The sequence below is a fragment of the Schistocerca serialis genome, chromosome 12, assembly GCF_023864345.2.
Source record: "Schistocerca serialis cubense isolate TAMUIC-IGC-003099 chromosome 12, iqSchSeri2.2, whole genome shotgun sequence".
NCBI lineage: Eukaryota > Metazoa > Arthropoda > Insecta > Orthoptera > Acrididae > Schistocerca > Schistocerca serialis.
The window spans coordinates 159,796,029-159,817,468 of record NC_064649.1 but is presented as its reverse complement, the minus strand read 5'-3'; the positions used below and the strand labels follow the sequence as shown (position 1 = coordinate 159,817,468).

The 21,440-nt window shown below is 41.7% G+C and overlaps 2 protein-coding genes across 3 annotated transcripts in view; one reads left to right on the top strand and one right to left on the bottom strand.

The window, feature by feature from the left end:
- Window positions 1–2,218, bottom strand: part of LOC126428466 (splicing factor 3A subunit 1) — a 96,549-nt gene extending 94,331 nt beyond the window's left edge. For both annotated transcript variants that reach the window (XM_050090399.1, XM_050090400.1), the window contains exons 1-2: window positions 1,997–2,218; window positions 1,743–1,907 (exon numbers count right to left, since the gene is read on the bottom strand). In XM_050090399.1, the coding sequence (XP_049946356.1) occupies window positions 1,743–1,907; window positions 1,997–2,135 (304 nt within the window). In that variant the 5' untranslated portion in view covers window positions 2,136–2,218. The remainder of the gene's footprint in view (window positions 1–1,742; window positions 1,908–1,996) is intronic.
- A 218-nt stretch (window positions 2,219–2,436) lies between these two features.
- The window catches only part of LOC126428470 (vacuolar protein sorting-associated protein 37A), a 70,639-nt gene continuing 51,635 nt past the window's right edge, over window positions 2,437–21,440 (top strand). The window contains exons 1-2 of the mRNA XM_050090405.1: window positions 2,437–2,602; window positions 8,741–8,930. Coding sequence (XP_049946362.1) covers window positions 2,514–2,602; window positions 8,741–8,930 — 279 coding nt within the window. The 5' untranslated portion in view covers window positions 2,437–2,513. The remainder of the gene's footprint in view (window positions 2,603–8,740; window positions 8,931–21,440) is intronic.

Here is a 21,440-nt window from a genome sequence, read left to right as displayed (position 1 = left end):
CACTTGGATGGGTAACCATTCAGCCGTCATGCGCTGTTGCCATTTTTCGGGGTGCACTTAGCCTCGTGATGCCAATTGAGGAGATACTCGACCGAATAGAAGCGGCACCGGTCAAAGAAAGCCATCATAACGACCGGGAGAGCGGTGTGCTGACCACACGCCCCTCCCTTCCGCATCCTCATCTTAGGATGACACGGCGGTCGGATGGTCCACTTGTGGCCTGAAGACGGAGTGCATGTAAAATAAAAGTTCAGTTAAGTAAATTATATGTAGACTTTATTATTAACTGCGTGTTACTATGATGTTGTTGTAGTTGTTGTGGTCTTCAGTCCAGAGCCTGGTCTGATGCAGCTCTCCATGCTACTCTATACTGTGCAGGCTGCTTCATCTCCCAGTACCTACTGCAGCCTACATCCTTCTCAATCTGCTTAGTGTATTCATCTCTTGGTCTCCCTCTACGATTTTTACCCTCCACGCTGCACTCCAATACTAAATTGGTGATCCCTTGATGCCTCAGAACATGTCCTACCAACCGGTCCCTTCTTCTTGCCAAGTTGTGCCACAAACTCCACTTCTCCCCAATTTTATTTAATACCTCCTCATTAGTTATGTGATCTACCCATCTAATATTCAGCATTCTTCTGTAGCACCACATTTCGAAAGCTTCTATTCTCTTCTTGTCCAAACTATTTATCATCCATGTTTCACTTCCATACAAATACTTTCAGAAATGACTTCCTGACACTTAAATCTATATTCAATGTTAACAAATTTCTCTTCTTCAGAAACACTTTCCTTGCCATTGCCAATCTACATTTTATATCGTCTCTACTTCGACCATCATCAGTTATTTTGCTCCAAAAATAGCAAAACTCCATTACTACTTTAAGTGCCTCATTTCCTAATCTAATTCCGGCAGCATCACCCGATTTAATTTGACTACATTCTATTATCCTCGTTTTGCTTTTACTGATGTTCATCTTATATCATCCTGTCAAGACACTGTCCATTCCGTTAAACTATGATGTATATTAAAATATTCTGATACGATACATTATACATTGTTTTTGAAACCTGTATTAAAATATTTTCACAGTTTTTCAGGTAAAACCAGATATGAATATAAAATTTAAATTATAGCCTACCATACCACAATCTAATAAATACCCGCTTCCTAAACCAAATATAACAATGATTTGACAATGTTATTTGCTTTTCATCATTTTAGTTTTTCATAACAACCTAGGAACACGTCCAAAGAAACTACACACTGGATGCTGAATAACTAACAAAATAAAATTCATTTTGATGTGTTCCCACTGGAATACCAAATACTAACACAGCGTTTTTTAGAACAATGAATAATTCCAATTTCTGAAAAAAAAAAAAAAAAAAAAAAAAAAGTGTTCGAGAAAATTCTGCATTTTATGAAGAGTCAAGTAGCATGCTTTTTAACAGCTTCAAAAGAAACTGAATAAAACAATACAAATTTTAAGCCTGAAAGTCAAATAGTTAAAGAAGTGATGCGTATGTTTTAGGGTTTCAAAAAGTGTCAAAAATCACACAATTTTACGAAAAAAAAGTTAGTTTAGGGTTTTTCCATGTAGAAAACTATATTGTGAGTGCAGAAATTTTATCAATCTGCGTTTCCAAGTAACAGACTAGCAGTTAAATTTCACATGGACTGCCTTCAATACCTAAGCAACATTAATTTACAAATTAATGTTTCCACAGTGACTTACCTCTACCTTCTCTGAAATCTTTGACCTTATGCTGGTAGTATGCATGATATGGATCTCCAAAGTTTAGAAAGTTAAACTTGGGGTTTCCAATCTCATTTTGCCTAATCCTAGCTTCGAATTCTGGTCCGTTTCTGGCAACAAAGCTAGCAGTTTTGTCAACAATATCTGGAAAATAATATTAAGGAAAACTCGAACATGAATCATTATTCCAAAAACCTGTAACAAAACGATCAATTTCCGCCATGAAAGGATACTTCTCACCTCTGGAGGTGGATAAATAATCCCAACGATTGGTTGTGTTGATGGAGTTGTATCAGTTTCTTGTTGCACCTCCGGGGCCGGTGGCGGCGGTGGAGGTGGCGGAGGGGGGGCTAACACGTCTATCGATGGCATTTTTCAGATTTAACTATAACTACTTCACTTTTTCATACACACGTCTCCTCCAGTCTACACAAAACAACACACTAACACGGTGAGCCAAAGATTGCGCACCTGCATAGATTTGCTTAATCTTAGGCCGGAGGTACACAATATATTAGCTTTGTACTCGACCACCCTATATATTGGTGATCAATTACTTCTCCTGTATACTTATAGAAAGTAAATAAAATATTTTCTTCAGATATTGTAAGAAATGTTATTTGTTTCTAAGTCATAGATGCTATTGCGCTGCAGCAGCTGTTGACGTTTAGCTGTTTGTACCTTTGCCTTAGCGCTACAAGGCGAGTGCCGAGTAGCAAACTGTGCATGTTTATTTACGAAGGCATTTAAATGATATCCAGGTTATACGGCGCAGATTCAGATAATGCCTCTTTAAAGCGAAAGAGGCAAATTGACACACTGAAAATCTTCAACGCTAAGTAAGTTCTCACTTTATTTTAAAGAATTCACAACAAACATTAAGTTCATTACAGAGAAAACTGCAACGTATTCAGCTGTTGCACGTACTATAGTGTTAGTTTCTTTCTCGGTGTCTATTCATCCATCATTTTGCTTGCCTTGCGAATTCGGTGACAGCAGAGGACACGAACCTAACCATGCTCTTGACATTGCCTTGCGAATTCGGTGACAGCAGAGGACACGAACTTTACCATGCTCTTGACACCATCATAATATGTAACTGTTCGAAGGATCTAAAAGAATTGGGCATTTTTAGTAACATGTGATTTACTCGTTGATGCAATTTCTCGTCCCGCAATAATAGAGCTTGCATTTAGATCCAATGATGATGCACACAAATTTTCGGCATTTCCTTAAAGTCACAGAGAGAACTTAGGAGTTACTTGTTCAGTTAGTACTGACAGCCCAAGTATTGATGAAAGATTCCAGACAATGTAGGATGACGTTTAATATTAAGTGCTCTTTGTGATTCACCCATACATGACACCTCGTATTTGTTTGCAAGGAAAGCAGAACTGAGTGGATTTACAACAGAAATCCCTAGATGTAAGCTACAGTGTAAACAATTGTAAGAAACCATAAGACAGAGTACTACCATCTAGGCCATTGCATATTGTGGCGAAGGCTACATAGATCCTTTCAAATCAAGCTTAAAGACATGTGCTTGAGAATCATGCTGCTGCACAATAGTAAGTATTTGGGCAAATGGCATTTAATATGAAAAGGGAGAACTGCTTGGAACCTTCATTACTTGTCTCTAGAACTAAGTACTACATATTTCTGGAGAATGTATGAAAATAATGGTACACCTTCACAAAAATGTCTTAATCATTGGAATTACGAGTTGGAATCCAAAATTTTCAGGGCTGGTGCTGCCATCTGGAAAGTAGGAGTAGTAGATCTTTGCACCGCTAGGTGGCGAGAGCTGCATATCAGAAGAGTCAGTGTGCGGAGTGGCATTGAGTTGGGAGGACGTTTTGCATGTCCACAGTTATTTCCATACTAGTATTGGTTAAAAATAATCTTGGTTGCAAGTTTAGTTTTTTATTTTTCAACGAGAAGTTTCGCCTTATTTAGGCATCTTCAGGTTATCTTTTCCAAATGGACGCGAGAGGCAGCAAGATCAGCATAACTACCTGAGCCCCCATCTTACTCTGTTACTCACTCCTGTGAATGGGAACGCGTTATGCAGATCTTGCTGCCTCTCGCGTCCATTTGGAAAAGATAACCTGAAGATGCCTAAATAAGGCGAAACTTCTCGTTGAAAAATAAAAAACCAAACTTGCAACCAAGACTGTTTATAACCAGTACTCTTAAGCACTGGTTTGCTGTATGCCACGTATGGATTGGAAGAATTTCTATTTCCATACTACTTTGTATTTGGTGTGTTGTGATTTTACGATGCATTCGCAAGCAGAACGGCGCGTGTGTATCAAATTTTGTGCGAATCTCGGGAAAAGTGCTACGGAAACCCTTTCAGTGATTCAAGAAGTGTTTGGGGGACAGAGCTTGAGCAATATGCATGCGTTTGAGTGGCATGCTCGGTTCATGGCTGGCTGTACAGACGTCGAAGATGATGCTCACACTGCAAGGCCCGTGGGCCGCACAATGCCAGACATTGTTGCCAAACATCAACAATTGGTTCGTGCGGATCGGCGTCGAACCATTCGAGACCTTGCGGATGAAGTGGGTATTGGTTATGGGACATGTCAACAAATGTTGACTGATGAACTGGGCAGGCATCGTGTCGCTACAAAATTTGTGCCAAGGATCTCGAATGCTGAACAGAAGGCACAGTATGTTGCAGTGTGCACGGACCTTCGTCAGACTGCATCTGATCACCAGTGACAAGAGCTGGATTTATGGTTATGACCCAGAGAAAAAGCAACAATCCTCCCAGTGGAAGAACCCGGGCTCTCCAAGACCCAAAAAAGCGAGACAGGTGAAGAGCAAAGTGAGGAACATGATCATCGTTTTCTTTGATGCCAATGGAGTTGTGCACAAAGAATTCGACCCACTCAACCAAACAGTGAATTCCACTTACTACTGTGACATTTTACGATGGCTCCGTGAAAACCTGCAGTGACGACGGCTGGAACTTTGGCGTCAAGGGAACTGGCTGCTGCATCACGACAATGTGCCCTGTCACACGTCCTTGCTCACCAGGACCTTTTTGGCAAAAAAACAAGTTGGCAGTTGTACCCCACCCACCGTACTCGCCAGCTTTGGCACCTTGCGACTTCCCATTATTCCCTAAACTGAAACTCAAGTTGAAAGGCTGTCGGTTCGACACTCTAGAGAGGATTCAAATAGATTGTTGTATTTTACAGATGGAAGAGCACTCCTTGCAAGAAAAGAAGAAATTAACAGACCAAGTCCTCATGGTACGAACGACGATTCCTATTTTAACAGCTACACGATACAGTAGCTACTTCAAGCTGTTAAGAGTTAAAGGATGGGTACTTCGCTTTAAATGGCACTTATTGAAAGAAAACAGAACATCTGGAGAACTAACAGTATCAGATTTGGGCGAAGCACGCACTTACTGGATTAAAGTTGTTCAACAGCAACATTTTGCGCTCGAACTGCATGCACTATACAACAACATGCCTCTACCACGTAATTCTCAGATAGCTCGCTACAACCCATTCTTGGATAACGGTCTTATTCGTCTCGGTGGACGGCTGCAGTTTGCAGAATTAACCAGAGATCAATGCCACTCGATTCTTCTCGATGGACATCATCATTTCACACATTTACTGATCCAGCAGACTCACATTCGTTTGCATCACCTCGGAGTAAACATAGTGTTATCTGAACTGAGAACAGAATTTTGGATCCTTAGAGCTCGACAGGCAATTAAACGTGTTCTACACCGTTGCCTACCGTGTAAGATGGTGAAAGCTCACGTTGTTCAACAAACTGAGGCTCCATTACCAGCTGAACGAGTTTCACTACTGAAACCATTTATAGTAACAGGTATTGACTTTGCTGGTCCATTATACGTCAGACAAGGACATATTATGATGAAAGCGTATGTTGCTCTATTCACATGCGCAACAACACGAACCGTACACCTGGAACTAAGCTCAGATATGTTAACTGACAGATTTCTTCAAGTCCTACAACGGTTTGTCGGAAGACGAGGAGTGCCCAGCACAATTTACACTGATAACGCTACTACCTTCCGTGCCACGCACTTAGAGCTGAAGGAGCTCTGGCAGGCTCTCATGGCAAGCAAGACGCACAAGTACCTCGCCCGGCAAGCCATCACTTAGAAATTCATCGCCCCACACGCGCCTTGGTGGGGAGGATTCTGGGAATGGATGGTGGGATCTGTCAAACGCTGCCTGAGAAACGATTTAGGACAATCACAGTTGGACGAAGACGGTCTCAACACAATCCTGGTCAGCATAGAAGCAGCACTAAACTCTAGACCAATTACGCAAGGGGGAGAGGAATCTGAGCCACTGACGCCCACACATTTCTTTGTAGGTGATCGACTCACAACACTACCTACTGGCCCAGAATCACCAGTTAGAAAGGACTTGTCCAAGGAATTTCAAAGGCTGCAGAAGATGGTAGAACACTTCTGGAACAGGTGGAAGAAAGAATATCTGATCCTGCTCAAAAACTTCCATGAAACTCATCAACCAAGGCCAGGTTTAGGAAGACTCCAGCTGGGTGATGTCATTCTTCTACAAGAGGGTGTTCGTCCACGACACATGTGGAGGAAGGCGCGGATAGAAGATCTTCGTGAAGGAAGAGATGGGAAAATATGAACTGTAACCTTACGCACTTCAGAAGGATCCGTAATCTCACGTCCCGTTCAACTGGTCATTCCTCTAGAAGTTGACCAGGGTGGGGAGGGTGTTGCGGGTTGATATTTGTAATTATAGACGCTCTGGAAATATTGATTATCCTTGAATTAATGTTTTATATTCCATGATGTACGTGCCTTGGAGAGAAATAAAATTAATGTTGTATTGGAATCACGGTGTTGTGTGTCCGTAATAGCATCACTGGTGGTGATAAACACCCTCAGGATTTGCAGAAAACGTTTCACCAATGGCGGAAGCGCTGGGTCAGGTGCGTACATGTGGATGGGAACTACCTCGTGGGTGATGGTTAAGGTTTTCAACAGATGGCAGCACCAGCCCCGAAAATTTTGGATAGCACCTCGTATATTGAAAAATAGGCAGTATACTAAATGTGTGTTCTCTGTTTTAAATCATTTCTGATATTCACACTCATTTCTGTTTCTGTTGAAGTCAGGTGTTAGGTAAAATACCTTTTTTTTTCTTTTTTTTTTCCAGGTAACCTTCAGTTATACCCCGTGTCATTCCTCTATTCCCAGATGCAAAATGTGTGTTATCATATGTAACAGTCAATCACTTAAAAGCTTAACACTTGACACAACATATGTGTTTGTATATTATATTGTGTGCGAACCTGTAATTTAATATGATAGGCATGGCGTCAAATTGCACACAATTTGTGGAAGAGTAGCAGCATGCACATAGTTATCTCCACATTGCTGTCATTGATTTTCACGTACAGTGTCATATCTCACTTACCGGTTATATTACGTGATAGTTCATATGGACAACCTGTTGAACATACTTGATGTTCATTCGTATTGATAGCAGCCGCAAGAGTTTACCCTCACTGTTCTCTAGCTGCAAACTGATAACACCTCTCGTAAACAGAATTTTGTTCCCATAATGTACTATCACTCTCTTCCAGATATAATCATGTTACATGTTCCCCTCCACAAGATGTATTGTCACACAATGTTGTTCCACAGGTGCAATACTTTTTGCCACATTTGAGTCCACTGATGTATATGTACAGTCAGTATCATGGGGAATGAACAGTTGTTACTTTCAATTAAGTTGCCTTCACAGCCAATTGGGAAATACAGAAGCATCCAATCCTGCCCATCTGCTTTGACCCATGACATCACAAATATGGCTGAAATGACCATAAACCACGATTCCAATATGGTGCATATAAAGTCGTTACGTACACATTATGAGGATGAAAATACATCTAAAAACAAACACACACACTTTCCACAAAAAGCCTAATGACACTAATGTCATGTGGTGTTTTTGGGTGGGGAGCAAACTAAATATAAACAAATTTAGACACCCACCCCCATACAAAACCACACAAAAAGACGAAAAAAACTGACATCGCGAAACTTCCCAAATACCACTAAACACAATATCATCTGGAATCGGACACTTCCCTTGACCTATATAGCTTAACAGCATCTCCCGATCCCATAAATTAGGATCAAACACTTCCCTTGGCCTATATAGCTCAAAAACATCTCCCGATACCAATACCAACATACACAACCACACATTGGGATCGACACTTCCCTTGAACTGCACACTGTTAATTTTATCCGTCATATCCATTCCTGAACAAAAACAACAACCGATTAATTTTACTAAAATTACCACATGATGTACAGTGAACAACACTAAATTAACCTTCACACAAAATCGTTAACTCACTGAAACGAATACCACTACAAACACAGTCGACACTCTAACAATGCTGGATAAGGAGCAAAAGCAAACTGAGCCCATTACGCCACACAAATGAAAACCCTGAACATACCACCAGAGAGCACAACAAACCACAACACGACGACATCTACAAACACGCCACACTCACAAAGCAAACTCCGCGCCATCATGACGTCACACACGACAACACCCTTACATCGTGTGTCAAAGCCGACGCATGGGATCGGACGCTTCTGTCGACCTGCCAATTGGTCCAGCTCTACGTGTGCTCCCTTTTTGGAGGACAAATTTAGGCTACAAATGAAATTTGAATGACGTTTGTGGTGACATGTACTCAGCACAACTCTGAGTGTAACTACTTGTGTCACGGCTGAGGCCTAATAATTCTGTATGCATTTCATATTACAAAAAGAGGGGAAAGTTCAGCAAATAAAGAAAGCAAATTGTGAGATTGTCGATGTTAGTCACAGTGGAGAAGATTGAAAAACTGGTGGTTGGAACAAAAAGTCCCATGTGGAGAGACATCTAGTTTATATTTGACCTTCTGTGTTTCAGTGTAACAGAAGTGCACGCCGATGTGGAATATCGTGTGGACTTTGTCTCAGGAGACCACCAGATGGCTCTGCACGTGATATTAGGACCAGAGTTTCCCTTGGAGAAACCCATTCTCCGTGTCGTGCCTGCTGTCAGTCACCTTTGGGTCAACGAGACTGGAGAAGTTGTCGGTGCCCCGGGTCTTATAAGTGTAAGTTAATCTCCTGACTGAAACGAATTTAAGTAATTAATAAATGACGGGTTCACCATAACTGATGACCTCTCTGTACACTTGATGATCGAACAACGCAGCCTGTTGCCATTGGAAGGCTGCTAAGTGACTGTGTCGCTATATCACCAATTTATAAACAGATTTCATTGGAGAAATGTTATGTATTTTGCTGCTACCTTAATGTGCCAGTCTTCTCAACCGATTTCAAGGTTGTAGTGCAGTTTGGGATAAAGCTGCCATGCTTTGACCGATGAGTTCACTGTTGGCACTAGTTTTATGGAGTATGGGTTGTTGGCACAGACTGATGTGTAGCGTGGATCGAGGTATAGGCTTAGGTCACTGACAAAGTCATGTGTTGTAACAGTAATCTGTCTCTTTAGTATATATAGTGTAGTATGTAATTATATTTATGAACTTTCTGGAAATCCGTATTTTTCCCACTGTGGTCTGATATTTTGAAGATTTTAATATCTTTCAACAGTTTCATTACAATAACATCCCTGTGCAAAACAACACACAGCTGCATGGGTCCCGATACTTTGATAACGTGTGTGTGAGTATACGATATTGTAGTCACCGTAATGGTCATATGATGTGAACTAATAGTTGCCGTGGAGATGGCAAAACTGATGGTAGCACTGTGTTGTTTACTACTTCCAGTTTTACTATTGTTATTGATCACATTATTACACTCTTGCTCTAATATGCCCTCATTCATATTGCCTTTGCTTAACGTCAGATAATCAGATTTCTAATTTGCAGGAACCGTGCGAGTATTCTTCTGACATCTGCAATACAGATTAATGGTAATTTAGTTTTTACTAATATACTGCAGTTTTACATTTGTGTTATATTCTGAAGTTTTGCAATTGTACAGGCCACCACCCCTTCAGAGTGACCAACTGGAGAAGTTATTGGGAAGTTATTGACAACTGAACATTTTCTTTCATGTTCAATAGAAATATACGTACTCTGTACACTTCATAGGGCCTACATGTTATCAGGGCCAACCTGTATTTCACGCTAGAAGTGATTAGCAGCTGTTAGGATTGCTGACAGCCCACGGTTTGCGAATGGTGCCGTCAGCAACAGATAGGGGACTTGGGAAAAATGTCAAGGCTGATGCCAGAGGATGTGGGCAGATTGTGAGTCTCTCTCTCTCTCTCTCTCTCTCTCTCTCTCTCTCTCTCTCTCTCTCTCTCTTTCCGCAGCCTCTGGACCGACAGCATGCATTTGTCTTTCCCAACCTACCTCGACTTACCCATTGTCACTCCTCCACCAGCCAGTGTCAAATACGCTGTCATTAGAGCGTGCCACCTGTATCCCACCTGTTGAATATATTGAGCTTTTTACATGTGAAATCTCTGGTTCAATTCAGTATGGAATGTGTGTGTGTGTGTGGCTACTGCATTTCTTTAAAGCTGAGAAAATGTTCGGCTATCAGTTACTATTAATCTGATTTTGTAGATTTTCCCAGCGTAATAACTTCTGATATTCTTCACGGGTTTTAAAACCGACCGAGGTGGCGCAGTGGTTAGACACTGGACTTGCATTCGGGAGGACGACGGTTCAATCCCGCGTCCAGCCATCCTGATTTAGGTTTTCTGATTTCCCTAAATCGCTCCAGGTTCCTTTCAAAGGGCACGGCCGACTTCCTCCTCCGTCCATCCCTAACCTGATGAGACCGATGACCTCGCTGTCTGGTCTCCTTCCCCAAACAACCCAACCCAACCCTTCATGGGTTTGCAGCTGGATCATGTCGTCATCCAGACACAATATTTCGGCGGACCAGCTGGCCGCCGTCTTCAGGTGAGTTAATGCTAGTGCACTGCCTCGCCGGAACTGAATTCCAGCCACGACGACGGAAACCAAATTATGTCGTCATGTGTTGACTTCAACATATTTTCTTCTTGATGATGTATATTTTGAGCAAACTGATGGGGTAGCTATGGGGAGTCCACTCTCCCCCATAGTTGCCAACCTTTTTATGGAAGACTTTGAAGACATGGCACTCAAAAATTTGTTTCTTAAACCAAAGTTTTTTTTTAGATACGTTGACGACATTTTTATGGTTTTGCCACATGGAATTGATGCTTTGCATCGCTTCTTAGATCATTTTAATTGTCTACATCCAAGTATTAAATTTACTATGGAAATTGAAAGTGATGGTAAACTTCCATTTCTTGATGTTTTAGTGCAAAGAAAGGATGATGGGACTTTTGGACATACTGACTGCTATCTTCATGCAACCAGCTGTCATCCGCCACACCAACGTAGTGGAGTTTTGCGGACTCTGGTCGAAAGAGCTTTTGCCATTTCTGACAACGAACATTTGAAAGAAGAACTTGATCATTTGAAGATTGTTTTTGAACAGAATGGATATACGGAACAACAAATATGCCGTGCTCTTCAGTTTGGTCCGTCACACGAGCCAATAGAGGATACTTTTGAAGCTGTTGCTTATTTACCGTTTGCGCGGGAAGTATATCATCCAAAATTTCAAGAATTTTAAGAAAATATAATAGTAAAAGTGTTTTTACGCCGGTGGCCAAGACTAGAGCCCTTCTTGGCTCAGTTAAAGATAATTTTGGCTTGAGGAGGCCCGGAGTTTATGAAATTCTGTGTCACTGTGGAAAGAAGTATATTGGTCAAACTATTTGAACTATTCAGGACCAGTACGTGAAACATCATCGGCACACTAGGTTGTTCCAGCCTGAGAAGTCGGCAGTGGCGGAAAATTGCCTTAATGAAGGACACAGGGTGATGTATGACAAGACACAATTGATCTCTCCTGCTTCTCGCTATTGGAAATGTGTTCTTAAAGAATCCATTGAAATTACCGTATTTACTGTAATCTAAGCCGCACTTTTTTCCGATTTTTGAAATCCAAAAAACCGCCTGTGGCTTAGAATCGAGTGCAACGTAAGAGGAAGTTCTGAAAAATGTTAGTAGGTGCCGCCACAACTAACTTCTGCCGTCGAATATATGTAGCACTACACAGGCATGCTTTGCAGCCACAAAGATAAATACTGGCGCCAAACCTCTGCGCCATTAAATAAATTTTTTTAAAAATAGGTGGAAAACGAGCTTTTTTCTCCGCCCCGAGTTTTGACCACTGCATTTTCATACATTATCCAACGAAGTAAATACAAATTCCGTATTGTTCATCTTCGAATGTAGCAGTCTTTCAATGTACTACGAAAATCCGACTGGCAAGACTGTTCGGGATGTTTGTCAATATGGCCAACTCTATGTTCTGAATTTTTTCCTACCTGTGAGAAGATATGGTTGCTAATAGTAACTTTTATGAATTGTGAATCACATGCAGTATTCTCTTCATCATAAGAATAATATGAATATAAACATTTTGCCATGTATTGTTTTGTGTTTGCTGCTATCTCATTTAAATCCTGTCTGCCTAATAAACTAAGACACTAGATGAGACAACAGCAAACGCGGAAGAATGTACATATCATGTCATGTCCATATTCGTATTACTCTTATGCCTAATAGTGATACAGTCAGAAATTAAGCACGGCAATTGACTAGATTTTTAAATCTAAGATGACTCTAATTTCTGTGCAGAATGTTATGTACTAAAGAGTCGTGTGCAAAGATTTTCAAACGGAGAAAAATTTTCGCTAAACTCTCGTTCAGAACATCATCTACCATACGCAGTCTATTATCTGGTTCTTGTTGATCCTCTCCTTTTTTTTTTTTTTAAAAAAAAAAAAAAAAAAAAAAAGGGGGGGGGGCGGTTGTAGCACACACAAAAGTAAGCCATGCCGCGCGCGGCGACAGGCCGGAAACACTCATTATCAGAATGCGGCAAACAATGCATGACACAGTACAATACGTTTTCAGCTTAGAGTGACGTAAACACCTATAATAAAAGAGAACGGCAGTTAACAGATCAAAGAAAAATAAGCAATTAATTCAATCCAGATGAAGCACGTGAAAAAGGAAGGGTACCGGTACCCATATAAATATGGATGGAGCACCTGACGCATAGCAATGGCTACCTGGTAAAGCGTAACTGCTTATCTTACGACTCGAACCACACTACTGTAGCTGTATCGCCAACCATTCGACCTAAATTGTGTCTCATATTACAATGGACCAACTTTGTTTCTGCCCTTGAATTTCGAGTCTCAAATTTAAGGTGTGGCTTAGATTCGGGAAATGTTTTTTTCCTTGATTTCGAGTCTCATTTTTCAGGTGCGGCTTAGATTCGAGTGCGGTTTACATTCGAGTAAATACGGTAGATTATCCAGTAATATTATTAACAGGGATAAAGGTTTTCCTCTAAGTAAGATATGGAATCCGATTTTGTCTGACATTAAACAACAACGGTCTTCTTTTCGATCATTGGATTCTTCCAACTAGTGCTGTTGCAATTTATCGTTTCTGCCGTCTTCTCCCACCGGCGCACTGCGTGTCTACTTGCCACCAGGAGGCACTGCCCGTCATCTCACGCACCCACGATGCTCTGTTTGTGGTGTATAAAGGCTTCCGTCGTTGTGGCTGGAATTCAGTTCCGGCGAGGCAGTGCACTAGCATTAACTCATCTGAAGATGGCGGCCAGCTGGTCCGCTGAAATATTGTGCCTGGACAACGACATGATCTGGCTGCAAACCCATGAAGAATATCAGAATACTATTAATCTGTTCATTGCAGATCTAGATTTCAACCATTGTTTCTTACTACATCCATAATAGCCACACAGTGATTGAAATGTAGATCTACAATAAACAAATTATCAGCGACAGATTGCCATATATTTTCTGAACTCCTGTTCTTATTTAAACAGTTTACTAATGCCCACTTCTCCTGGTGCCTTGACTGTCCATTCTTTCTCAGCCTCCGTATCACTGTACGTGACGTCACTGAGAAACTCTAGACGATTAGTATGCTACGGCCCCCACTACCCTCCCTGCTCGTCGATTCGTCAGATACAAATGTGTAACAAAATTTGTGCCACTGTCGAAGTTAGGTGTTTGAAGAAAAGCTCTTGTTGCAGTCAGTACAGTAAAGTTAGTACAAACCTGATCTTTTACAAAACACCTCATGACAACCGTAGTAGTTGAGCACCTCAGAGAGAACCTGCAGAACGTCGTGAAGAAGTTTCGTGATCATACTATTGTAATAGGGGGAGACTTCAATCTACCAGGTATAGAATGGGATAGTCACACAATCAGAACTGGAGCCAGGGACAGAGACTCTTGTGACATTATCCTGACTGCCTTGTCCGAGAATTACTTCGAGCAGATAGTTAGAGAACCAACTCGTGAAGCTAACGTTTTAGACCTCATAGCAACAAATAGACCGGAACTTTTCGACTCCGTGAATGTAGAAGAGGGTATCAGTGATCATAAGTCAGTGGTTGCATCAATGACTACAAGTGTAATAAGAAATGCCAAGAAAGGAAGGAAAATATATTTGCTTAACAAGAGTGATAGGGCACAAATCGCAGAATATCTGAGTGACCACCATCAAACGTTCATTTCTGAGGAAGAGGATGTGGAACAAAAATGGAAAAAATTCAGAAACATCGTCCAGTACGCCTTAGATAAGTTCGTACCGACTAAGGTCCAAAGCGAGGGGAAAGATCCACCGTGGTATAACAATCATGTACGAAAGGTACTACAGAAACAAAGAAAGCTTCATCATAGGTTTAAGAGTAGTCGAATCATAGCTGATAAGGAAAAGCTGAACGAAGCGAAAAAGAGCGTAAAGAGAGCAATGAGAGAAGCATTCAACGAATTCGAACATAAAACATTGGCAAACAATCTAAACAAGAACCCTAAAAAGTTTTGGTCATATGTAAAATCGGTAAGCGGATCTAAATCCCCTATTCAGTCACTCATTGACCACGATGACACCGAAACAGAGGACGACCGAAGAAAGGCAGAAATACTGAATTCAGTGTTCCGAAACTGTTTCACTGCGGAAAATCGTAACACGGTCCCTGACTTCAGCCGTCGCACGGACGCCAAAATGGAAAATATTGAAATAAACGATATCGGAATTGAAAAACAACTGCTATCACTTAGTAGCGGAAAAGCATCCGGACCAGACGAGATACCCTTAAGATTCTACAGTGATTATGCTAAAGAACTTGCCCCCTTTCTATCAGCAATTTATCGTAGATCGCTGGAAGAACGTAAAGTACCTAGCGACTGGAAGAAAGCGCAGGTCGTTCCCATTTTCAAGAAGGGTCATAAATCAGATGCGAATAATTATAGGCCTATTTCGCTTACGTCAATCTGTTGTAGAATAATGGAACATGTTTTGTGTTCTCGTATTATGACGTTCTTAGATAATACAAATCTCCTTCATCATAACCAACATGGATTCCGCAAACAGAGATCATGTGAAACTCAGCTCGCCCTATTTGCCCAAGAAATTCACAGTGCCGTAGACACTGGCGAGCAGATTGATGCCGTATTCCTGGACTTCAGGAAGGCATTTGATACGGTTCCGCACTTACGTGTAGTGAAAAAAATACGAGCTTACGGAATATCGGACCAGGTTTGTGATTGGATTCAGGATTTCCTAGAAGAAAGAACACAGCATGTCATTCTTAACGGTTCAAAATCTGCAGATGTAGAGGTAATTTCGGGAGTACCGCAGGGAAGCGTGATAGGACCTTTATTGTTTACAATATACATAAATGACTTAGTTGACAACATCGGTAGCTCCGTGAGGCTATTTGCAGATGACACGGTTGTCTACAAGAAAGTAGCAACATCAGAAGACTAGTACGTACTCCAGGAGGACCTGCAGAGGATTAATGCATGGTGCGACAGCTGGCAGCTTTCCCTAAACGTAGATAAATGTAATATAATGCGCATACATAGGGGCAGAAATCCATTCCAGTACGATTATGCCATAGGTGGTAAATCATTGGAAGCGGTAACGACCGTAAAATACTTAGGAGTTACTATCCGGAGCGATCTGAAGTGGAATGATCACATAAAACAAATAGTGGGAAAAGCAGGCGCCAGGTTGAGATTCATAGGAAGAATTCTAAGAAAATGTGACTCATCGACGAAAGAAGTAGCTTACAAAACGCTTGTTCGTCCGATTCTTGAGTATTGCTCATCAGTATGGGACCCTTACCAGGTTGGATTAATAGAAGAGATAGACATGATCCAGCGAAAAGCAGCGCGATTCGTCATGGGGACATTCAGTCAGCGCGAGAGCGTTACGGAGATGCTGAACAAGCTCCAGTGGCAGACACTTCAAGAAAGGCGTTACGCAATACGGAGAGGTTTATTATCGAAATTACGAGAGAGCACATTCCGGGAAGAGATGGGCAACATATTACTACCGCCCACATATATCTCGCGTAATGATCACAACGAAAAGATCCGAGAAATTAGAGCAAATACGGAGACTTACAAGCAGTCGTTCTTCCCACGCACAATTCGTGAATGGAACAGGGAAGGGGGGATCAGATAGTGGTACAATAAGTACCCTCCGCCACACACCGTAAGGTGGCTCGCGGAGTATAGATGTAGATGTAGAGAAAGCAGACTGGGGCTGAGTTGAGTTACTGTAGTGTTTGTAAAAGAAATTTATATTTATTGTTCCCAGTATAACCTTAGTATCATATTTTTTAAGGTTTTACAGATGCAGTGAACTTCAAACTCTGAGATTACACAACACTAACTTTTTGTAGGTCATATGTATATTGCATGTTACTTTGGGATATTTGTGTCCTAGACATGCTCATTGTTTCTGTTCAGTGTACCATTCACAGTAATGTTGTTTCATTATGAGACACACATCTCACAAGAACCATAAAACCATAATCTTCAAGGTGCTGTTCACATTTAAAAGCAATTTACTTTGTTCCCAGATATCGCACCCTGTAGCAGTTGCAAATGGTAGAGTACCTGCTTGAAATGTTTCTGGAAGAACTACCATTTATCAGAATTAGATTTTCACTCTGCAGCGGAGTGTGCGCTGATATGAAACTTCCTGGCAGATTGAAACTGTGTGCCAGGCCGAGACTCGAACTCGGGACCTTTGCCCTGTCCTTACAGCTTTACTTCTGCCAGTACCTTGTCTCCTACCTTCCAAACTTTACAGAAGCGGAGTGAGTCGTGCTTGGGTAGCTCAGTTGGTAGAGCACTTGCCCGCGAAAGGCCAAGGTCCCGAGTTCGAGTCTCGGCCTGGCACACAGTTTTAGTCTGCCAGGAAGTTTCATATCAGTGCACACTCCGCTGCAGAGTGAAAATCTCATTCTGGAAACATCCCCCAGGCCGTGGCTAAGCCGTGTCTCCGCAATATCCTTTATTTCAGGAGTGCTGGTTTGCGAGGTTAGCAGGAGAGCTTCTGTAAAGTTTGGAAGGTAGGAGACGAGGTACTGGCAGAAGTAAAGCTGTGAGGACGGGGCGTGAGTCGTGCTTGGGTAGCTCAGTTGGTAGAGCACTTGCCCACAAAAGGCAAAGGTCCCAAGTTCGAGTCTCGGCCTGGCACACAGTTTTAATCTGCCAGGAAGTTTCATACCAATTATCTGTTTGTTAACATTTTGCCCTCACTATCAGGCGGCCCTCCGAGGCATCTCGTTGCAATAAACTGTGCACTATCAGCTAACACTGCCGTTCGTTGCCAGTGTGTGTTGTCGAAACCTCGTTTCGAAGCGTAGTTGTGCTGTGTATGTGTAATGTGTATAAAATTTGAATGCACCATAAGCTTTCCCGGTGACTGTTGCCATCTTTCGTAACTGCTGCACTCTACTGGAACAATCGGGTAACAACTTTCTGTAAAATTCCATACTTTTGAATTTCGCAATGTGATTGTAAAATTCTGCAGTTTTATGTCAGAATCATAGGTCTTGAGCAGTGATTCAATTATTTGTCATAACTCTGTTTTGCAACTGTGGGTGCAATAGAAATCTATATAAATAAAAATGTAAAGGTTCGTTTGTTCGAAATTTTGTATCTCCGAAAGTTCTCCACTGATAGCTTTGAAATTTTGACACAATATTGCAGTGTTGCATGCTAATACAGGTACCTTTTTCTAACTTTTTAGGATTTTTTGTAACAAGTTTCACTATTATTAAATTTATAAAAATTACATATATTTAAAGAAATGTGTATATGAAAGCGCACATGTTCCAATGCAACATTGTGTCAAAATTTCAAAGCATTCGCTCAAAAACTTCCAGAGATTTGTGATCAGAAACATTTGCAGTTTCTATGTAAATACAAAGATGTTTGTTTTTCTTCAAAATCACAAATCTCTTAATGATGTTCATGAGTCACTTTGAAATTTTGGCACACATGTTTTTTTATACCTACTGGAAAAGTTACAGAAATGTAAATGTTCATTTGTTCAAAATCATTAATCTCCAAAAGTTCTTGACTGATTGCTTTGGAATTTTAACACAGAGTTGAGTTTTAATACAAGCATGTTTTTAGGTACCTAATTCTTTAATGTGTGATAGATATAAGTGTAATTGTATAGATAAAAAATCTACTCACCATGTTGAGGCAGAACAAACAAATAAAAGGCAGTTGCAACTGGCAAGCTTTCAGAGCCAATGGCTCCTTCTTCAGGCAGAAGGATTGAAGGGGAATGAAGAGGGGTGAAGGAAAAGGACTGGAAAGGTCTAGGGAAAGGGGTAGATTTCGGGAAAGTCACCCAGAACCATGGGTCAGGGAAGACTTATACCAGATGGGATGAGAAGGAAAGACAAGTTGTTGGGGACTGCATCAGATGAGATTTGAAAACCTGAGAGGTTGAAGATGGAAGATAGGATAATGTGGAGACAGAGCTTACTGCTTAAACTTCATGCACGAGTTAATAAGAGTGAAAAGCTAAGTGCATTGTATGTACCAGGGGTGGGAGGGGGGGGGGGGGGGGGCGGTGCAAAATAGATGGGAAAGACAATGTAAGATGTAGAAAACTCGCCACCCATCTCGCCTTAATTTACGTTAATTTCTTCCATCTCTTTCCCATCTATTTTTCACCCCTTTCAAATTGTGCAGTCAACTTCATTCAGTTCATGGAAATTACACCATATGTCGTTGCAAGTTCATCGTTTCTGTTGTGGGTCCGCCATTTCAGTTTGCCGCAGTGGCGGACGAAGGACGATTGACCATTATACGAAAGACAAAGATTGTGTTACTGTTCATGGTGATGAACAGCATTACATTGACACAGAGAACATTTCGTGCTCATTTTGGCACGCGATGGGCTTCCAACCCACAGACAGTACGCAGATTATATGAAAAATTTGAAGGTACTGGATCTGTTTTGGGGTGTCAGCAGCCTCATGCACGTACCGTACATTCACCGCAAAACATTGAAGCAGTTCAAGTGGCTTTGACTCATAGTCCGAGTAAATCGACAAGAAGAGCCAGTGCCGAGTTGCCAATTTCACAACGATCTGTACAAAGAATTATTTAAGCCGACCTTCACTGGTATCCGTACAAGATGGCTGTGATACATAAGCTTACTGCAGCGGAGGGTGCAGTTTGCAAGGTGGGCAATGTAGACCAAGAGGGAGTGCTACAAAACACACGGTTTTCTGACAAAGCTTATTTTTACTCGAACGGTGTCACGAACAAAGAGAACGTTCGATTCTGGGCATGTGAAACTACACGAATAATCCACACGAAAGACACCTACAGGGAGAAAGTGTGCGTGTGGGTCACGATGTCGAGCCGTGGAATCGTCGGTTCGTTCTCCTTCGACATTACTGTAACCGGCGAATGCTGTTTACGTGTGCTGCGAAACAAGTTCTTTCCTCAACTCGTGGCCTCACGTCTTCCATTGCAGACACAACGGTTCACACTGGACGGAGCATACCCCCACACTACCGACGCCGTGCTCTATTTCCTACACGAAAGACTCGACCGTAGGGTATTGTCAAACAGATTTCCAGAACGTTATGCAGGAGGGGGAATGTGGTCGCCCCACAGCCCGGACACTGACACATGTGACTTCTTCATTTGGGGGTTCCTTAAAGAGAAGGTGTATCACAGAAAACCAGAAAATGCAGTGCAACTTTTGGCCACCATTGTGGAGTTATGCCGCGCCATTCCGGAAGATTTGTGTCGGAGATTTGTCACAAATGCACATGTGCAACTTGAAGAAATTGTAAACCAAAACAGCAGTCATATTGAACATGTGATTCATTAAGTTGTATTTCCAAGCTGTATTATTTGCTTCTACATCGATAAATTACAAATCTTGTCAACAACAAATGTGTTATTCACGAAACAACATATCAGGTGACTATTGTGTGCCACCGTGTGTGTGTGTGTGTGTGTGTGTGTGTGTGTGTGTGTGTGTGTGTGTGTAGACAGAGGGGGGGGGGGGGGGGGGAGGAGGTGATGAACACTGAGGGAGAGAAGATTAGGATGTACATGCAGTTCAAATACATATTAGAAATGTGTGCTTTCTCTTTTCTTTGTGTTGCATTTCAGCAGTCTGAGCCATTAAAAAAGTATGTGCTTTGTCAACTCAGCTGGTGGACGACACTCGAGGCACAATTACCATTAAGAAGCTCTTTTGGGGTTGGTACACGAGTTGGAAGAGGTTTTGGTTCTCGGTGTCCCATGTGACCAGATTCGAGATATCTGATTTTGCTCTGAGCACTTTTTTCAGTAAGAGCACATTAACTAAAAAAATCTTAGGACAGGGTAATGATCAAACATCATTAAAACTGAGAGTAAAAATTCACAACAGTCCCTGTGGTGTCTCAAAATGTGTCTGAATATGAGAGATGCCTGTGTCAAGACAATAGCCTGAATCTCGTAAAGAAAACACCTTTCATATACACAACTGGAGCAGCTTTTGAGCTCCATAAATTTTGGCACTAAGGAGAGTAAATCTCAGACATGTCGGAAATGTGTAACATTAAATATTCACTTATCAATTCATTCATTCATGGATTTCCTGTAGAGAAGAAGAATCTGCAGGGATGAGGAGAGGGGAGTCGAGCCATTAAATTAATGTGACACGGAGACATTCCGGAGACTTATGCTGTGCGTCATCACTATACTCTTCGATGCCGTTCGCACTTGTGCCTTCTGAATTTACTCAAGTAAATTACCTAGAAGGCTTCCACTTTGAAAAAGCTGCTGATTGCGCAGTTTTGCTATATATCTGCTGAGTATCTGTTGTTAGTAGCTTAATGTGTGACTTTTCAGGCTTTACCGACGGATCTGTTGCAAATACACTTCTCGGGGATCCCACTGGATAGTATTGTGCAAATCCCACAGTATTTCACCAATACAACTGTTTGACATCTTCAGGTGGTGGTAGTTGCTATTGGCACTGCTGCAGGACGAGCCTCACAACAATCGCGTGGCAGCCTCAAAATTTATCAGCCCAGGAGCAGGCAATAAGTGTGTGCGTGAAGATGTTCACAGTAGGAGAAAAACAGTGCTTGTAATGCTCACTAACGGGAGTTGCACAAATGCCTGCTGTGCGTGCTCTGTGGGCAATGACTGTTCTACCGGATGCTCC